This window comes from Monodon monoceros, unplaced genomic scaffold, assembly GCF_005190385.1.
Source record: "Monodon monoceros isolate NGI ecotype Baffin Bay Population unplaced genomic scaffold, NGI_Narwhal_1 Super_Scaffold_13, whole genome shotgun sequence".
NCBI classification, from domain to species: domain Eukaryota; kingdom Metazoa; phylum Chordata; class Mammalia; order Artiodactyla; family Monodontidae; genus Monodon; species Monodon monoceros.
The window spans coordinates 79,451,101-79,465,264 of record NW_021703769.1 but is presented as its reverse complement, the minus strand read 5'-3'; the positions used below and the strand labels follow the sequence as shown (position 1 = coordinate 79,465,264).

General features: G+C 61.0%; 2 protein-coding genes across 2 annotated transcripts; both read left to right on the top strand.

Annotated features, from left to right (window-relative positions):
- The first annotated feature begins 435 nt into the window (after positions 1–435).
- SLC12A9 (solute carrier family 12 member 9) lies at positions 436–9,781 on the top strand. Its single transcript, XM_029221290.1, has 14 exons — positions 436–544; positions 1,291–1,513; positions 1,671–1,805; positions 2,277–2,408; positions 2,822–3,130; positions 3,903–4,010; positions 4,132–4,243; positions 4,815–4,972; positions 5,081–5,163; positions 5,358–5,482; positions 5,629–5,821; positions 5,995–6,169; positions 6,393–6,539; positions 8,480–9,781. Exons 2-14 carry the CDS (start codon positions 1,333–1,335, stop codon positions 9,370–9,372), a joined length of 2,751 nt encoding a protein of 916 aa, XP_029077123.1. The 5' UTR covers positions 436–544; positions 1,291–1,332; the 3' UTR covers positions 9,373–9,781.
- Positions 9,782–10,095: 314 nt separating this feature from the next.
- On the top strand, positions 10,096–14,078 carry TRIP6 (thyroid hormone receptor interactor 6). Its single transcript, XM_029222218.1, has 9 exons — positions 10,096–10,358; positions 10,649–10,776; positions 10,867–10,992; positions 11,289–11,681; positions 11,996–12,089; positions 12,207–12,376; positions 13,121–13,299; positions 13,573–13,693; positions 13,808–14,078. The coding sequence occupies exons 1-9, from the start codon at positions 10,250–10,252 to the stop codon at positions 13,937–13,939; spliced, it is 1,452 nt and encodes a 483-aa protein (XP_029078051.1). The 5' UTR covers positions 10,096–10,249; the 3' UTR covers positions 13,940–14,078.
- Positions 14,079–14,164: the final 86 nt, after the last annotated feature.

Sequence of the window (14,164 nt, the reverse complement as noted above, 5' to 3'; positions counted from 1 at the left end):
GGGCTGAGGCCAGGACCTGGTGGGCTCTGGAAGGATCCGAGAGGCTGGAGGAGTAGGGCCCCGCGTTCCGGGTGGCGCACCAGGGCCAGGTGTTGTGGTCCCGCCCACCTGCCGGAGGCCTTCCGCCGTCACGACACGCCCCTTTCAGCAGTGTCTCCTCCGGACGCCTCCGAGCTCCGAGTGGGGTCCCGCCCGCGCGGCGGGCGCCTGTTTGCACCAGGGTGATAGGCGCAGTGGGAGCCGTGGCCCACACCCTGCCGGAGACGCACGTCCAAGTGGCGACGCCGAGCAGCACCCGGGTCGCACGTGGGACGGGAGCCTCGCAGGCGGCGTGAGCTGGGTGGGGCGGGGCTTCCCCGGGCTCGCCCACGGGGCGGGGACGAGCCCGGGGACCAATGGGGCGCTTGTGTGCTGGGGGTGGGTCAGGCTCGAGGCCTGGCATCCCGGTAGCCACAGCTGTCTTTCCGGCACCCTTGCCCCCTCCGCCAGTGGGGGACCCTCCGGCTCTCGGGGATCACTCCTGAGCGGCTGCGTCCTCCGGTGGGTAAGTGAACGCCCTGCCACACCCGGGCGGTGAGGGTGTGCCTGGCCGGGGAGGAGCGAATCTCGGCCCCCTCCAACCCGCCCCGAGAGAAAGTGGGCAGGAACCGGTGCGGGGAGGAGGACCACCTTGTGTCGCCGGACGGTGTTTTTGTTTTGGTCGTCGAGGAGTTGTTGGGGCGGTGGAGTTTGGGGGACGCCTGCGTGGGTGGGAGGGATCTGGGGAGATTAAGGAAAGAGGAGGCTGTTTGAGATGGGTTGAGGGAGAGTGTTGATGGAGGGTGGGGCTTTGGAAGATTCGGAAGTTTCTTATCGCCCGGGGATGAGGTGATTGCATGGAGGATCTTGGGGGGCGGCTCAGGACTCCGGAGGATGGGGTGAGGAGGGCCTCCTGCCCATCACTCACTTCCCTTCTGGAGGATTTGCTTCCTCTTGCGCTGCTAGTTAAGAAGGCGGAGGATCTTTGCACCTTTCCAGAGCCACTGCCATCCCTAGTCTCAGGGACACGGGGGAAGGGGTGGCCTCAGGAGCTGGGAGGGGCCATGGTACCCACCGCTGAGGTTTAAGAGTCTGCCATTGTTGGGGCAGTGGCCGGGACCAGTCTGCCCTCCACTAACTCTTTGAGTTGTTGGTGAACGTGAGTGTGTCTGTGTGTGTGTTTCCTTTTTGGGGAAGCTTCTGGGTGTTTGGTTAGAGGTGTTTTGTGGGGGGCTCCACGGAGCTGCCTTCCACTCAGCAAACTCTTTGCAGGCTTCATAACCCATTGGCGGCTTCCTCTGCCCGCTGTCGACCATGGCCAATGAGAACTCTCCTCTGCTGGCCTACCGGCTCCTGGGGGAGGAGGGGGTTTCCTTCCCTGCCAGTGGGGCCGGGGGTCCTGGAGGGGCGTCTGCCCGGAAGCTCTCCACCTTCCTGGGTGTGGTGGTACCCACGGTCCTGTCCATGTTCAGTATAGTTGTCTTCTTGAGGATTGGTGAGTGGCAGGGGTTTACTTGGGGGTGCAGTGGGGTGGGACTGGGATGAGGTTGGGGAAGGGCCCTGGGAGACGCGGGTGGATGAAGGGCTTGGGGTGGGGTGGGGGGTGCGATGGGTGAGCCGCCGTCTCACCTGCTTTGCCACTCCTGTCGCAGGGTTCGTGGTGGGCCACGCTGGGCTGCTGCAGGCTTTGGCCATGCTCCTGGTTGCCTACCTCATCCTGGCACTCACTGTCCTCTCCGTCTGTGCCATCGCTACCAATGGAGCTGTGCGAGGGGGCGGAGCCTACTGTATCCTCCAACGTCGGTGGACAGGGGTCTGGGCTCTTCTGTCTTATAGGGGGGAGGAGAGGGCCCCTCCCTGCATCCCCTGGGGGGTAGGACAAGAGGGGACAAGTTCTAATGAATGTCCAGCAGACAGGTTGGTATGGGGAAGGGGACAAACACGACCTGACACGGTAGTGCTACTTTCCAGTTCACCAGGTGTCTTCCCAGCTGCCATTTTGGTTCTACTTGACCGTCCTGTCAGTTAGGTAGTATTCATCTTATGGACGAGGACATTCAAGAGCGTTAGTGACTTGGGCAAAGCCACGTGGCTTGGGAGTGGCTGCAGTGGGACGCACTGCCTCTGGGCACAGTCCCGTGTGTTCAGGGAGAGGAGGCCTGGAGGGTCAGCTGCATGGTGCTTCGTGCCTGGGCCCTTCCTCACGCTCCAGTTCATTTTCTTTTCCCTTAACGCTCACCCCCTGCTTCCACTTTCAGTCATGATCAGTCGCACCCTGGGGCCTGAGGTCGGGGGCAGCATTGGCCTCATGTTCTACCTGGCTAACGTCTGTGGCTGTGCTGTCTCCCTGCTGGGGCTGGTGGAGGCCATGCTTGATGTCTTCGGGGCTGGTTTGTGCTCCCCACGCTGGTCTGGGCAGCTCTGAGGATTTGCCGGGTCTGGGATTCTGGGATCATGGCAGGGAGAGAAGCCCTCTCCAGGAGAGATGCTCAACTTTCTTGAGCTCCTGCTCTGTGCCCAGCCTCGTGCAGACATCCAGACATCCGAGAGAATGTCCTGGCCTGTGAGGAGCTTCCCATCTAGTCAGGGAGGCCAGATTAACACTCCTAAAATTGACAGAGCAAGATTGGTGGTACCCATCAGGCAGGGCTAGGATGCTGGGGTACAGTTGGGCGGGGGAGTGGGAAAGATGGCCTTTCTGAGGACTGGTGGGCCAAAGATGGGGTCCCTTCCTGCTTTGAGTCATGGTTGGGGTCCCTCCTTGGGGGTCTGGCTTTCTAACTCTGTTCCTTCCTCTCTACAGATGCCACGGGGTCCAGCGGGCTCCGCACCCTACCGCAGGGCTACGGCTGGAACCTGCTCTACGGCTCCTTGCTGCTGGGCCTGGTGGGCGGGGTCTGCACCCTGGGGGCCGGCCTCTACGCCCGCGCCTCCTTCCTCACATTCCTGCTGGTCTCCGGTTCCCTGGCCTCTGTGCTGGTCAGCTTTGTGGCTGTGAGGCCCAGGGACATCCCCTTGACCCCTAGGCCTGGCCCCAACGGCTCCTCCCTGCCGCCCCAGGTTGGCCACTTCACCGGCTTCAACAGCAGCACCCTGAAGGCCAATCTGGGCGGTGAGCTGGGTGCAGGAGCCCTGGCGGTCTCGGGGCGAGGGGCGGGGCGTGTGGGGGGGCGGGGCTTGGAATCCCTGGATGAGCGGTGAGCTGGGTGCAGGAGCCCTGGGGTTCTCCGGGCGAGGGGCGGGCGTGTGTGTGTGTGGGGGGGGGGGCTTGGAATCCCTGGATGAGAAGAGATGTCAGAGAAAATCAGGGGCGGGAGGTCTGGACCTGGAGCAGTACAGGTTGATTAAGATCTGTTGGGCGTGTATTGGCCGCTGTCTGTTTGACCCAGCTGGGCACGAGAGTGACCACGAGACAGTCCCTACCTTAGAGGAACTTGTTTAGTTGGAGAGATAAGATGTACATTCAGGAAACAAACTGCATAATAGGACCGAGTGTAATTCAGGTAGACAAGAAGCACAGAGGAGTCCAGAGGAGGGAGACCTGGGTTTGGGCCGGGGAGGGCACGGGCTGGTGGAGCTAGAGGTGGCGTGAGCGGGGTTGGGAAATTCAGATAGGAGGTGGAGGGAAGGCGTCTGAGGAAAGAGCGTGGATGAAGGCCTGGAGGGAGGAACGGAGAGGTGTGGGGAGAAGGAGGTGATGAGGTCAGCTGAGCCAGGGCCAGAGACGGGTCAGGGCTGGGGTCTCGGTGAGCTGGTGAGGCTGGTGGAGAGGCAGTGGGGGCAGGTTTAGAACGTGAGGAGAGGGTAGCAGGGCCAAAACGCCCGGATCCCTAGGACGGATGCTGATCCCCTCTCCTCCCTGGGAACGATTCCCCTCTCCTCAGCTGGCTACGCCAAGGACTACACCACGGGGGCCACGATGACCTTTGCTAGCGTCTTTGCCGTCCTTTTTAACGGCTGCACAGGCATCATGGCTGGGGCCAACATGTCAGGTGAGAGTCCTTGGGGGAGGGGGCTGCCTTGCCACCTTGTGCCCCTACAGGGCACTGAGGGTTCAGGGATACAGGGCATGGTGGAGGGTTGACCTCCCTCCCTCTGCTCCCTGCCCTCCAGGGGAGCTGAAGGATCCCAGCCGGGCCATTCCTCTGGGCACGATTGTTGCCGTTGCCTATACTTTCTTCATCTACATCCTGCTTTTCTTCCTCTCCAGCTTCACCTGTGACAGGTGCCTGGGGAGGGGGTGAGCCTGGTCCTTGAGGGGGTGGAGTGGAGGCATTGTCACACCTGGATCGCCAAGGGAAGCACGGGCCAGGGCGGGATGGGGGCAGATACCCAAGCTGTTGGGTGGTGTGGAGAAAATGGGGACTGTGCCTCCCACTGGGAGAGAGTTAGAGCTGCTGCCCTGGATGTGGAGGGCTGGCTACATGGTAACAGCCAACCCGAAGCCAGCATTTGCTTTGTGCCTGGTACTATTGTAAGTACTCGGCTTGGGGGTGGGGTGGGGAAGAGCTTTCTAGTCCGTTTGTATTTCCATAAATATTTGGCTTCTTGTGCCCGTACTGTTGGGAATGTCCACCCTGTGATGAAATCCAAAGCGGCCCAACGACAGCCAGTGAATGCCAAGTCTAACCCCTGGGCACACTCGATCTATTAATACGGTCCTTGAGATCAGGGCTGGGGTCAGCTCAGAATACCCAGCGCTTAACCTCAGCCAGTGTTGTGAGAACTGTTCTCACCAGGCCCCTAGGATGGATGTACATTTATTATCTGCACCCTCCTCCTTTCCTTCCCTGTAGGATCCTGCTGCAGGAGGACTATGGGTTCTTCCAAGCCATCAGCCTGTGGCCCCCGCTGGTGCTGACCGGTATCTATGCCACATCGCTCTCAGCCTCCATGAGCTCCCTCATCGGCGCCTCCCGCATCCTCCACGCCCTGGCCCAGGACAACCTCTTCGGTGCGCTGTCCCCTGCCTCGTGCCCGGCTCTGAGAGAACCCTCCTGTGTCTGTCTCGGTCCCCCCCTTGGCCCAGGCTGATGTGTCTGCTGCATTTCTGTTTGCACAGGAGTGATCCTGGCGCCAGCTAAGGTTATATCCCAAGGGGGGAACCCCTGGGGAGCCGTGCTGTATTCTTGGGGCCTAGTGCAGGTAAGCTTTCCTCTTCAAGCTGCCCTCACCCTCACCCTCACCCTCACCGTAAGCCCCCCCCCCCCCGTTACACTCGCGGGACCAGGAAGGGTCAGACGCGCACTGGGAGACGTGCCTGAAAAGGCAGGATGCGTCGGCGTTTGATGGGGAGCGGGGCGCGTGGATGAACGCGCAGCCTCTTGGTCCGTGTCCAGCTGGTGCTCCTGGCTGGGAAGCTGAACACGCTGGCCGCTGTGGTCACTGTCTTCTACTTGGTGGCCTACGCTGCCGTGGACCTGTCCTGCCTGAGCCTCGAGTGGGCCTCGGCCCCCAACTTCCGGTGAGCGAAGGAGATGCCTGTGTCCCCAGAGAAAGGGAGGGAGGGATGGGAAGGCCTGGGACCAGGCGGGCGGAGGCTGGGGATGGAGTGGGGCGGCTCGCTGTCGGGGCAGCCCCGAGCCGCCTTCCTTCTGTGTCGGCCCCCAGCCCCACCTTCAGCCTCTTCTCCTGGCACACGTGCTTGCTGGGGGTGGCCTCCTGCCTGCTCATGATGTTCCTCATCAGCCCCGGGGCCGCTGGCGGCTCCCTGCTTCTCATGGGCCTGCTTTCTGCCCTGCTCACGGCTCGAGGAGGCCCCAGCAGCTGGGGTTACGTCAGCCAGGCCCTTCTTTTCCATCAGGTGGGGGGAGCGGGGGGAGGGGGAGGGGAGGGGGAGGGGGGGCTGGGACGGGAACGCCCACGCCCGGAGGAGGCCTCCTCTTCCCCCGGCTGCCTGCGGCTGGTTCCGGCCCAGCTGGTGAATGGGCGCCGCGCCCCGGAGCCCTTCCTCCTGTCACCTCACCTGGTCCCCAGGTGCGGAAGTACCTGCTCCGGCTGGACGTCCGGAAGGACCACGTGAAGTTCTGGCGGCCGCAGCTGCTGCTGCTGGTGGGGAACCCCCGGGGCGCGCTGCCTCTGCTGCGGTTGGCCAACCAGCTCAAGAAAGGGGGCCTCTATGTGCTGGGCCATGTCACCCTGGGAGACCTCGGTCAGTTGCCCTCCACTCACCCCTCCGCCGCGACCTCTCTCTCCCTCCCCTTCCCAGAAGCTCTTTGTGTTCTTTGTGCCCCAGAGGCCTCGTGCTTCTTCCCAGATGACCCTCCCTACCAGCCATACCCCCGCCCAGACCTTTCTTTTCTGCCCACGTGGACTTGGACTCTAGGAGAAAGTACGTGAATCTGGCCCACATGGGCTGCCTGCCTCCTCCGCAGACTCCCTGCCCTCGGACCCCGTGCAGCCACAGTACGGGGCGTGGCTGAGCCTGGTGGACCGGGCCCAAGTGAAGGCCTTCGTGGACCTCACCCTCTCGCCCTCCGTGCGCCAGGGGGCTCAGCACCTGCTGCGGATCTCAGGTCTTGGTGAGTTGCTCCACTCCGTGGCCCCTCTCAATCTCTGCTCCCCTCCCCCAGATAGTCAACCACAGATTGCAAACTCCAAAAGGAACCCACAATCTAGTGCAGACAGGACTTGGTTTTCAAAGATAAAAGACAGTGTGTGATAAGGTCTCCGAGGTGATGCCTTAAGGACTAGAGATGGAGCAACACCGTTTGTTTGTTTTCTTTCTGACCCATGCTTGGGGCACAGGCTCTGCAGAACATGTCGTCTTTCAGGGGGCAGTGGGAGAAGTATTTGAGGTGGGGCTGCCCTATCAAATCTAGGGTAGATGCTTTCTAACCACCAGAGTTCAGAGAAAGGAAGACCACTGTCACCGATGTGGCCAGCAGAGGTTTTGTGATGAGATGGTATCTCAGCTGGGCCTTGAGAGCAGCAGAGAAGTAGGGGGCCGTGTAACGTGGCTCCCAGAGACTACAAAGGATGCCAGGGGTGTGTGGGCCTGATGCTGTCGCATGGAGTGGAACAGTCCCAGCTCCGTGACTGTGTCTTTGTGCCAAGGCCTCCAGCCCAGCTCACCAGCTGCCTCCAGATCCCTGCTCAGCGCCTCCATCTTTCTCAACCCCGGGACTGGCGTCTGTGCTGTCTCTGAACGCACGCTTCCTGCTCCACTTACAATCTGGCTAAAGTTCAAGTGTTGGACATTGCCCTGGTCGGTGTCAATCAGAACCCTGGGAAATGCTCAGGAGGGGGTGTGACTAGTTTAATTTGCAAGATCAGTTGGAGTTCCCACCTGCCAAGGTGTTTTAGGGGTGTTATCAAGCGTTGTTAGCTAGAACCTGGAGCATCTGAGGGCTCGTCTCTCCTCAGCCCCACCTTTTGTTGGGGAGAGACCCTTGGTCTCTGGACCAAGAGACCACTCCTTTCACGCAATTCATCCTGCAGAAAATGATTCAAATGAAAAGGAAAAGGTTTCCTTTAAGTGGTTAATCCCCCAGCATGGAGATTTTGATATGCTGGCAGATTTTGAGTACACCTTTTGTCCCGTGAGAAGGGGTCTTGGAGGAGGTCTGAGTCTTCCTGTAAACTCAGCCCTGGTACAGGGGAAATTATCCGATTCCATATTCGTTGTTCAGATACTAAAACCCAGGAGCTGTCAGCAGGGACTGGGGACGTTGTGGTTGGTGCACCACCAGCCTAGTGGCTCAGAGAATGGGCTCTGGTGCTGGGTACATCGTGTTCACTTGCTGGCCCCAGTGTCTGTCAGCCATGAGCCTTCGGGCAAGTGACTTCACCTCTCTGGGTCTCAGGTTCCTTATCTGTAAAAGGGGGTGAGTAATAGTCCCTACCTCATACTGTTGCTTCAAGGATCAGATGAGTTAAAACACCAAGTGCTTTCAACAGGATGGGGGCTCCAGCCAGCGTGCAGATGGTGGCTCACAGGGGACAGTGCTTTGGACACGCTGTTGTTAGGGCTTTGCAGTCATAGAAACACATTGTGCAGACCCAGCCCTGAGTTCTTATCCCCCCCTAGCAGGGTCTGAGCGGTGTTTCCCTGGGGATTGAGGCCAGGAGCTTGACTGATCAGGGGGTCCCATCTGCCAGTGGAGTCAGACTTGTATCTCCTATCATGAAAAAGGTGTTGAAGCCCAGAGTGAATATATCCTACTGCCCCTGAACGGAAGTGCTTCTTAGTTACGAGAATCCTAAGGCGAACTTTGCCTATTTAAATGGGGGAGATTAGTCATGGAGATAAATCAAATAAATGCATGTGAAAGTGTTTGGGAAAACTAAAAGTCATTATGCAGATGTGCATAATGTTGCCTTAAGAGGCCAAGCGTAATGCACATGTCATACCTGATGGCTGACACACGTTGCTGTCAGCGGGTGGGAGTGGACACCTATTAGCATAGTGTGAACTCAGCCATGAGTCTGATCCTCGTGGGTTCCTTCCTGCCTACCCCAGGTGGCATGAAGCCCAACACGCTGGTCCTGGGTTTCTACGATGATGCTGCACCCCAGGACCACTTCCTGACGGACCCAGCTTTCTCTGAGCCTGCGGATGGCACCCAGGAGGGCGGGTCCCCAGCCCTGAGCACCCTGTTCCCTCCACCCCGGGCTCCAGGAAGCCCCCGGGCTCTCAGTCCCCAGGACTACGTGGCTACAGTGGCAGACGCCCTGAAGATGAACAAGAATGTGGTTCTGGCCCGGGCCTGTGGAGCCCTGCCCCCCGAGCGGCTAAGCCGGGGATCTGGGGGCACCTCTCAGCTGCATCACGTGGACGTGTGGCCCCTCAACCTGCTGCGGCCCCGGGGCGGGCCCGGCTACGTGGATGTCTGCGGCCTCTTCCTGCTGCAGATGGCAACCATCTTGGGCATGGTGCCTGCTTGGCACAGTGCCCGCCTGCGGATCTTCTTGTGCCTGGGGCCTCGCGAGGCGCCAGGGGCAGCCGAGGGGCGGCTGCGGGCACTGCTGAGCCAGCTGAGGATCCGGGCCCAGGTGCAGGAGGTGGTGTGGGGCGAGGGGTCTGCGTCGTCCCAGGAGCCTGAGGAGGAGGAGGAAGGGGACTTCGTGAACGGCAGGCGGGGAGACGCCGAGGCAGAGGCCCTGGCATGTAGCGCCAACGCCCTGGTTCGGGCCCAGCAGGGGCGTGGCGGAGGAGGGGGGCCTGGTGGCCCTGAGGGTGGGGATGGCGAGGAGGGGCCCGCCACCGCCCTGACCTTCCTGTACCTGCCCCGGCCACCTGCTGACCCTGCTCGCTATCCTCGCTACCTGGCGCTGCTGGAAGTTCTGAGCCGCGATCTGGGCCCCACGCTGCTCATTCATGGCGTCACCCCCGTCACTTGCACTGATCTCTGATGCCCGTTCCAGGTAGAGAGTGTCTAGGTAATCGTAATCGGGTGGCCCACCTTGATTATGGGGTGAGGAGGGGAAGGGCCGCCTTCCACCCGCCTGGCACATGGGACTCGGACCCTGGTGGAGGTATTAGGGGATCCTGGTCTCTGTCATCTCGGTCTCTGGGAGAGGGGCCCCGGTGCACTAACTAACGCAGGGCAGCTGTCCCCGCCACCACGGGGGAGGGCTCCCTCCCCCACTGGACTCCCTCCCTTCACCCGTGCCTTGACGGGGGCTGGGTCTCCGCTTGTGACTCTAGGCTACCTCAGTCTCCCCACCTCGCCCAACAGACTCCCCGACCACTGGGGTTTTGATGTTTTTGTTCTGTTTTATTTTTCTAACTGCCGAACGTGAATAAAAGATCAAAACACTACGCGTTGGCCTGGCGTTTCTGGAGGGGGGCGGGTAGCTGGGATGGAAAGAGGGAGAAATCTGTATGGGGGATGGGGAAAGAGGGGCGCTGGAGCGTCCCAGCGGCGAGGGGGCCACGTGCGGGACCCGGGGCTCCGGGCCTGGGGGAAGCTCGTGGAGATGGAGGCTGCCCGCAGCCCCCAGACTCAGGCTCTCGAGGAAAGCCCTCCCTGCTCGCAGGAGGGGGCCCGACTCGGGGAGGGACGGCAGTTTAGGGCCTAGGGGGCCACGTGACCCTCCCCCAGGAATGCGGTGACGTCACCGGGGGCGTGGCCGTACCCAAAATTAGGGAGGAAGGGGAAAAAAAAAGCCAGAAAAAGTTTCTTTCCTGGAGTCCCAAGCGAGGTGTGGGACAGAAGAAGGGATCAAAGTCAGAGGCCCGGGGCTCCGTGGGGCCCTGACCGCTGTCTGGGGTCCCCCTTTCCAGGCCATGTCCGGGCCCACCTGGCTCACCCCGAAGCAGCCGGAGCCTGCCAGAGCCCCTCAGGGGAGAGGGCTCCCCCGAGGCGCCTCGGGGCCGCCGGCGGCCCACGGAGCAGGTAAGGCAGCCCAGTGCGGCCGAGGAGGCCACCGGGCCACCAGCGCTCACCTCTGTCCAGTGGCTCCTGCCTCCTGCTGAGCCCGCCACTGCCGCCCCTTCCCAAGCCCGGCTGGACCTCGCCGCCCCTGCCCCCTCGCGGCCCTCCCTGCCTCCTGCCCCATCCGCGGACCCCAGGTGCGGGGGTGGGGGCGTGGGGGAGGGGAGAAGAGGGACCCAAGACGGCGGCGTCCACAAGTGTCACCCTCTCCTTCCCCAACCCCACCTTCACTCTCTCTTCCCTCAACCCAGCACTCCAGCCCCACCCCAGGGTCAATTTTTGCCCCCTCCCATCTGAGCAGTGTTACCAGGCCCCTGGGGGACCGGAGGATCGGGGGCTGGCCTGGGTGGGGTGCCGTGGAGCACCCCAGCGCTCGCAGGTGAGCACGGGGATTGGGGGCTGGGGGGAGCTTAGGGCAGGAGAGGAGACCGTGTGATTTGCTTTCTCCCTGCTTTTGCTCCATCCCCAGGGGCTCCCCGCAGACAGGGGGGGCTTGCGCCCAGGAAGTCTGGATGCTGAGATAGATTCCCTGACCAGCATGCTGGCTGAGTTGGACGGGGGTCGAGGTCACGCCCCAAGGCGGCCTGACCGGCAGGTGACTCCCCTGTCCTGCCCCTGTCCCTTCCGGTCCTTGTCCCGTACCCCTCCCCCTCCCCTCCCAAGCCTGGTCCCTACTCTGAATTCTCAACCGCTCTCCCCCTCTGTGTGAGTGATGCCCACACCAGCGTGGAGGAAGCTGGGTCACCAAGACTCACTAGGTTGTCAACCACTTGAGGGAGGCCCCTTGTCAAAACCAGTGCTTGCCTGGGTGCCACATGGGGTAGGGGGTTCTACAGATGTGTGTCCTAGAATGGGCCCAGCTCACTCCTTCTGGTCTGCGTTTCTCCCCAGGCTTACGAGCCCCCTCAGCCCCCTGCCTACCGCTCAGGCTCAGGCTCAGGCTCCCTGAAGCCGAATGGAGGGGGTGTTCCTCCCCCGCCGCTCCCAGCATCCCCCTATGGGGGCCCCACTCCAGCCTCCTATGCTACGGCCAGCACCCCCGCCGGCCCTGCCTTCCCTGTGCAAGTGAAGGTGGCACAACCAGTGAGGGGCTGTGGCCCCCCCAGGCGGGGGGCCTCTCAGGCCTCTGGGCCCCTCCCGGGGCCCCACTTTCCTCTCCCAGGCCGAGGTGAAGTCTGGGGGGCTGGCTATAGGAGCCACCGCGAGCCAGGGCCGGGGGGCAAAGAAGAGGTTGCTGGGGTCTCCAGCTCTGCCGGAGGAAGAGGAGGCGGGTACGGGTCCCAGGTAAGCCCCTGGGCACTGGGATTTGGGGTCCTCAAAGACAACTGGACGCTGACCAGGTGGGGTGTGGGTGGGGTTTCACGTCCCGGTTGTCAGAGGTCTGCGGCGCTGGAGCTCTGGATCCTCTGCGGGTGGGGGCAGGTCAGGAAATAAAGGAGGAAGGGGTCTAGATATGCACACTGGCTCCTGCAGGGGCACCCCTGGCCCCTGAGCTGGGATGTTCTCCGATGAACTCTCTGGGTAGAATTGCCCGGTCACCCTCAGTGACAGCATCAGGAGCTAGAGGTAGGGCCAAGCCCCTGATTCTCACCTCCCAGGTCCCCCTGAGCCAGCCTCCCGAGGAGGAGCTTGAGAGGCTGACCAAGAAGCTGGTGCACGACATGAACCACCCACCCAGCGGGGAGTACTTCGGTGGGTGAGCTGACCCCGGGTGGGGCGGGAAAGGGGAGATGGGGCTGGAGAGTCAGAAGGCCCGTGGATCCAACTTCCCGGCCTGTGCAGATTGACCCTGTCCCTGCCCGTCCCCAGGCCGGTGTGGTGGCTGCGGAGAAGATGTGGTCGGGGATGGGGCCGGGGTCGTGGCCCTGGACCGCGTCTTTCACGTTGGCTGCTTTGTGTGTTCTACGTGCCGGGCCCAGCTCCGGGGCCAGCATTTCTACGCCGTGGAGAGGAGGGCATATTGTGAGAGCTGCTATGTGGTGAGTGGTTGGGGCTGGCGGGGGGGAGGTTTCCAGTCTGAGATGGGAACTCGATATCCAAGCCCCAGAGAGGAATAGGGCTTGAAGCAGGGGGACTAAAACTGATACACAAGAGGAGATGAATGAAGTCAGTAGCAATACACGGGCTGCTGGAGAGGAAGGACGATATTCCCTCATACATGTGAGGCATTTATTTTATTTTAAATTAAAGATTCTTTTGGCAGCATCGGGTCTTAGTTGCGGCACATGGGATCTTTCGCTGCGGCACATGGGCTCTTCGTTGTTGTGCACGGGTTTTCTCTCCTCCAATTGTGGCTCTCGGGCTCCAGGGCGCATGGGCTCTGTAGTTTGTGGCACGCAGGCTCTCTAGTTGTGGCCCATGGGCTTAGTTGCCCCACGGCATGTGGTATCTCAGTTCCCCGACCAGGGATCGACCCCGCGTCCCCTGTATTGGAAGGAGGATTCTTAACCACTGGACCACCAGGGAAGTTCTGAGGCATTTGTTTTAGATTTAAGGGAATGTGAGGCAGATATTACTACTGAAGGAAACTGAAGCTCAGGGAGGTTAAATAATTTGTCCAGGAAGCTGCAGTGCTGGGGCTTGCACTCAGATCTGTTCAAGGCCACCTTTCACTGAATCACATGCAGGGGGCTACAGAAACAGATGGGTAGGCTGGCAGGATGCCTGTAAGGGCTGCCGTGGGTGGCCCCAGCCCCCGACCTTCCTGCCCTCCTGCCCGACAGGCCACCCTGGAGAAGTGCTCCACGTGCTCCCAGCCCATCCTGGACCGGATTCTGCGGGCTATGGGGAAGGCCTACCACCCTGGCTGCTTCACCTGTGTGGTGTGCCACCGCGGCCTCGACGGCATCCCTTTCACTGTGGATGCCACCAGCCAGATCCACTGCATTGAGGACTTCCACAGGTCAGCGGGGTCCCCACCTTTTGTCTTAGGATGTCTGGCCTGGCCTTTCCCACCTTCCTCATCTCTCCTTCATATCCCGGTACCAGCCGCTCCTGTTTCACACCCCTGGCCATGCCTCCTTCTCATTAAAATCACTCTCTTTCCCTAAGATCCAAGACCCTACCTACCTCTGGCCTCTCCCGTTCCCTCCTGCATCCCACCTTCTCTGGGCTCTGTTGTTAGTTCCCTCTAACCCTGGGGCTTGACAGCCTCCTTGGTTCCCTTCCACCCCAGGAAGTTTGCCCCAAGATGCTCAGTGTGTGGTGGGGCCATCATGCCTGAGCCAGGTCAGGAGGAGACCGTGCGAATCGTAGCTCTGGATCGCAGTTTTCACATTGGCTGTTACAAGTGTGAGGTAGGAGGGCTGGGCAAGGGAAAAAGGGTTATTGGGGTCTGGGGTGCTGAGCACGAGGGAGAAGGAACTCAGGGGTCCGGGCCTGATGGAAAGCTGTTGCTTCTTTCCGAACAGGAGTGTGGGCTGCTGCTCTCGTCTGAGGGTGAGTGTCAGGGCTGCTACCCGCTGGATGGGCACATCTTGTGCAAGGCTTGCAGTGCCTGGCGCATCCAGGAGCTCTCAGCCACTGTCACCACCGACTGCTGAGTCCCCCCAGGAGCACCTGCTGTGTTCTCCCTTCCCATCAACCACCCTCCCCGACATCTACCTTTATAACTTTGTCACCAAATGCTGTCTCCTCTTCCTCCAATCATGAAATAATAATCCCTCGAGAGTTTGTAAAACACTTTGAAGTCTGTTTTCTTATCTGATTCTCACAGCAGAACAACACAAGCACGGTTGCTGTGACTGCCTGCGTTTTTGGCTAAGAAG

What these genes read in the sequence shown, in the direction of transcription:
- TRIP6 (XM_029222218.1), top strand. Translation starts at nt 10,250, where the DNA reads ATGTCCGGGCCCACCTGGCTCACCCCGAAGCAGCCGGAGCCTGCCAGA. An exon ending in GAGGCGGGTACGGGTCCCAG is followed by an intron (nt 11,682 to 11,995) that starts GTAAGCCCCTGG and finishes CTCACCTCCCAG; the next exon opens with GTCCCCCTGAGCCAGCCTCC. An exon ending in TGCATTGAGGACTTCCACAG is followed by an intron (nt 13,300 to 13,572) that starts GTCAGCGGGGTC and finishes CTTCCACCCCAG; the next exon opens with GAAGTTTGCCCCAAGATGCT.
- SLC12A9 (XM_029221290.1), top strand. Translation starts at nt 1,333, where the DNA reads ATGGCCAATGAGAACTCTCCTCTGCTGGCCTACCGGCTCCTGGGGGAG. An exon ending in CCTGAAGGCCAATCTGGGCG is followed by an intron (nt 3,131 to 3,902) that starts GTGAGCTGGGTG and finishes CCCTCTCCTCAG; the next exon opens with CTGGCTACGCCAAGGACTAC. An exon ending in TCCAGCTTCACCTGTGACAG is followed by an intron (nt 4,244 to 4,814) that starts GTGCCTGGGGAG and finishes CCTTCCCTGTAG; the next exon opens with GATCCTGCTGCAGGAGGACT.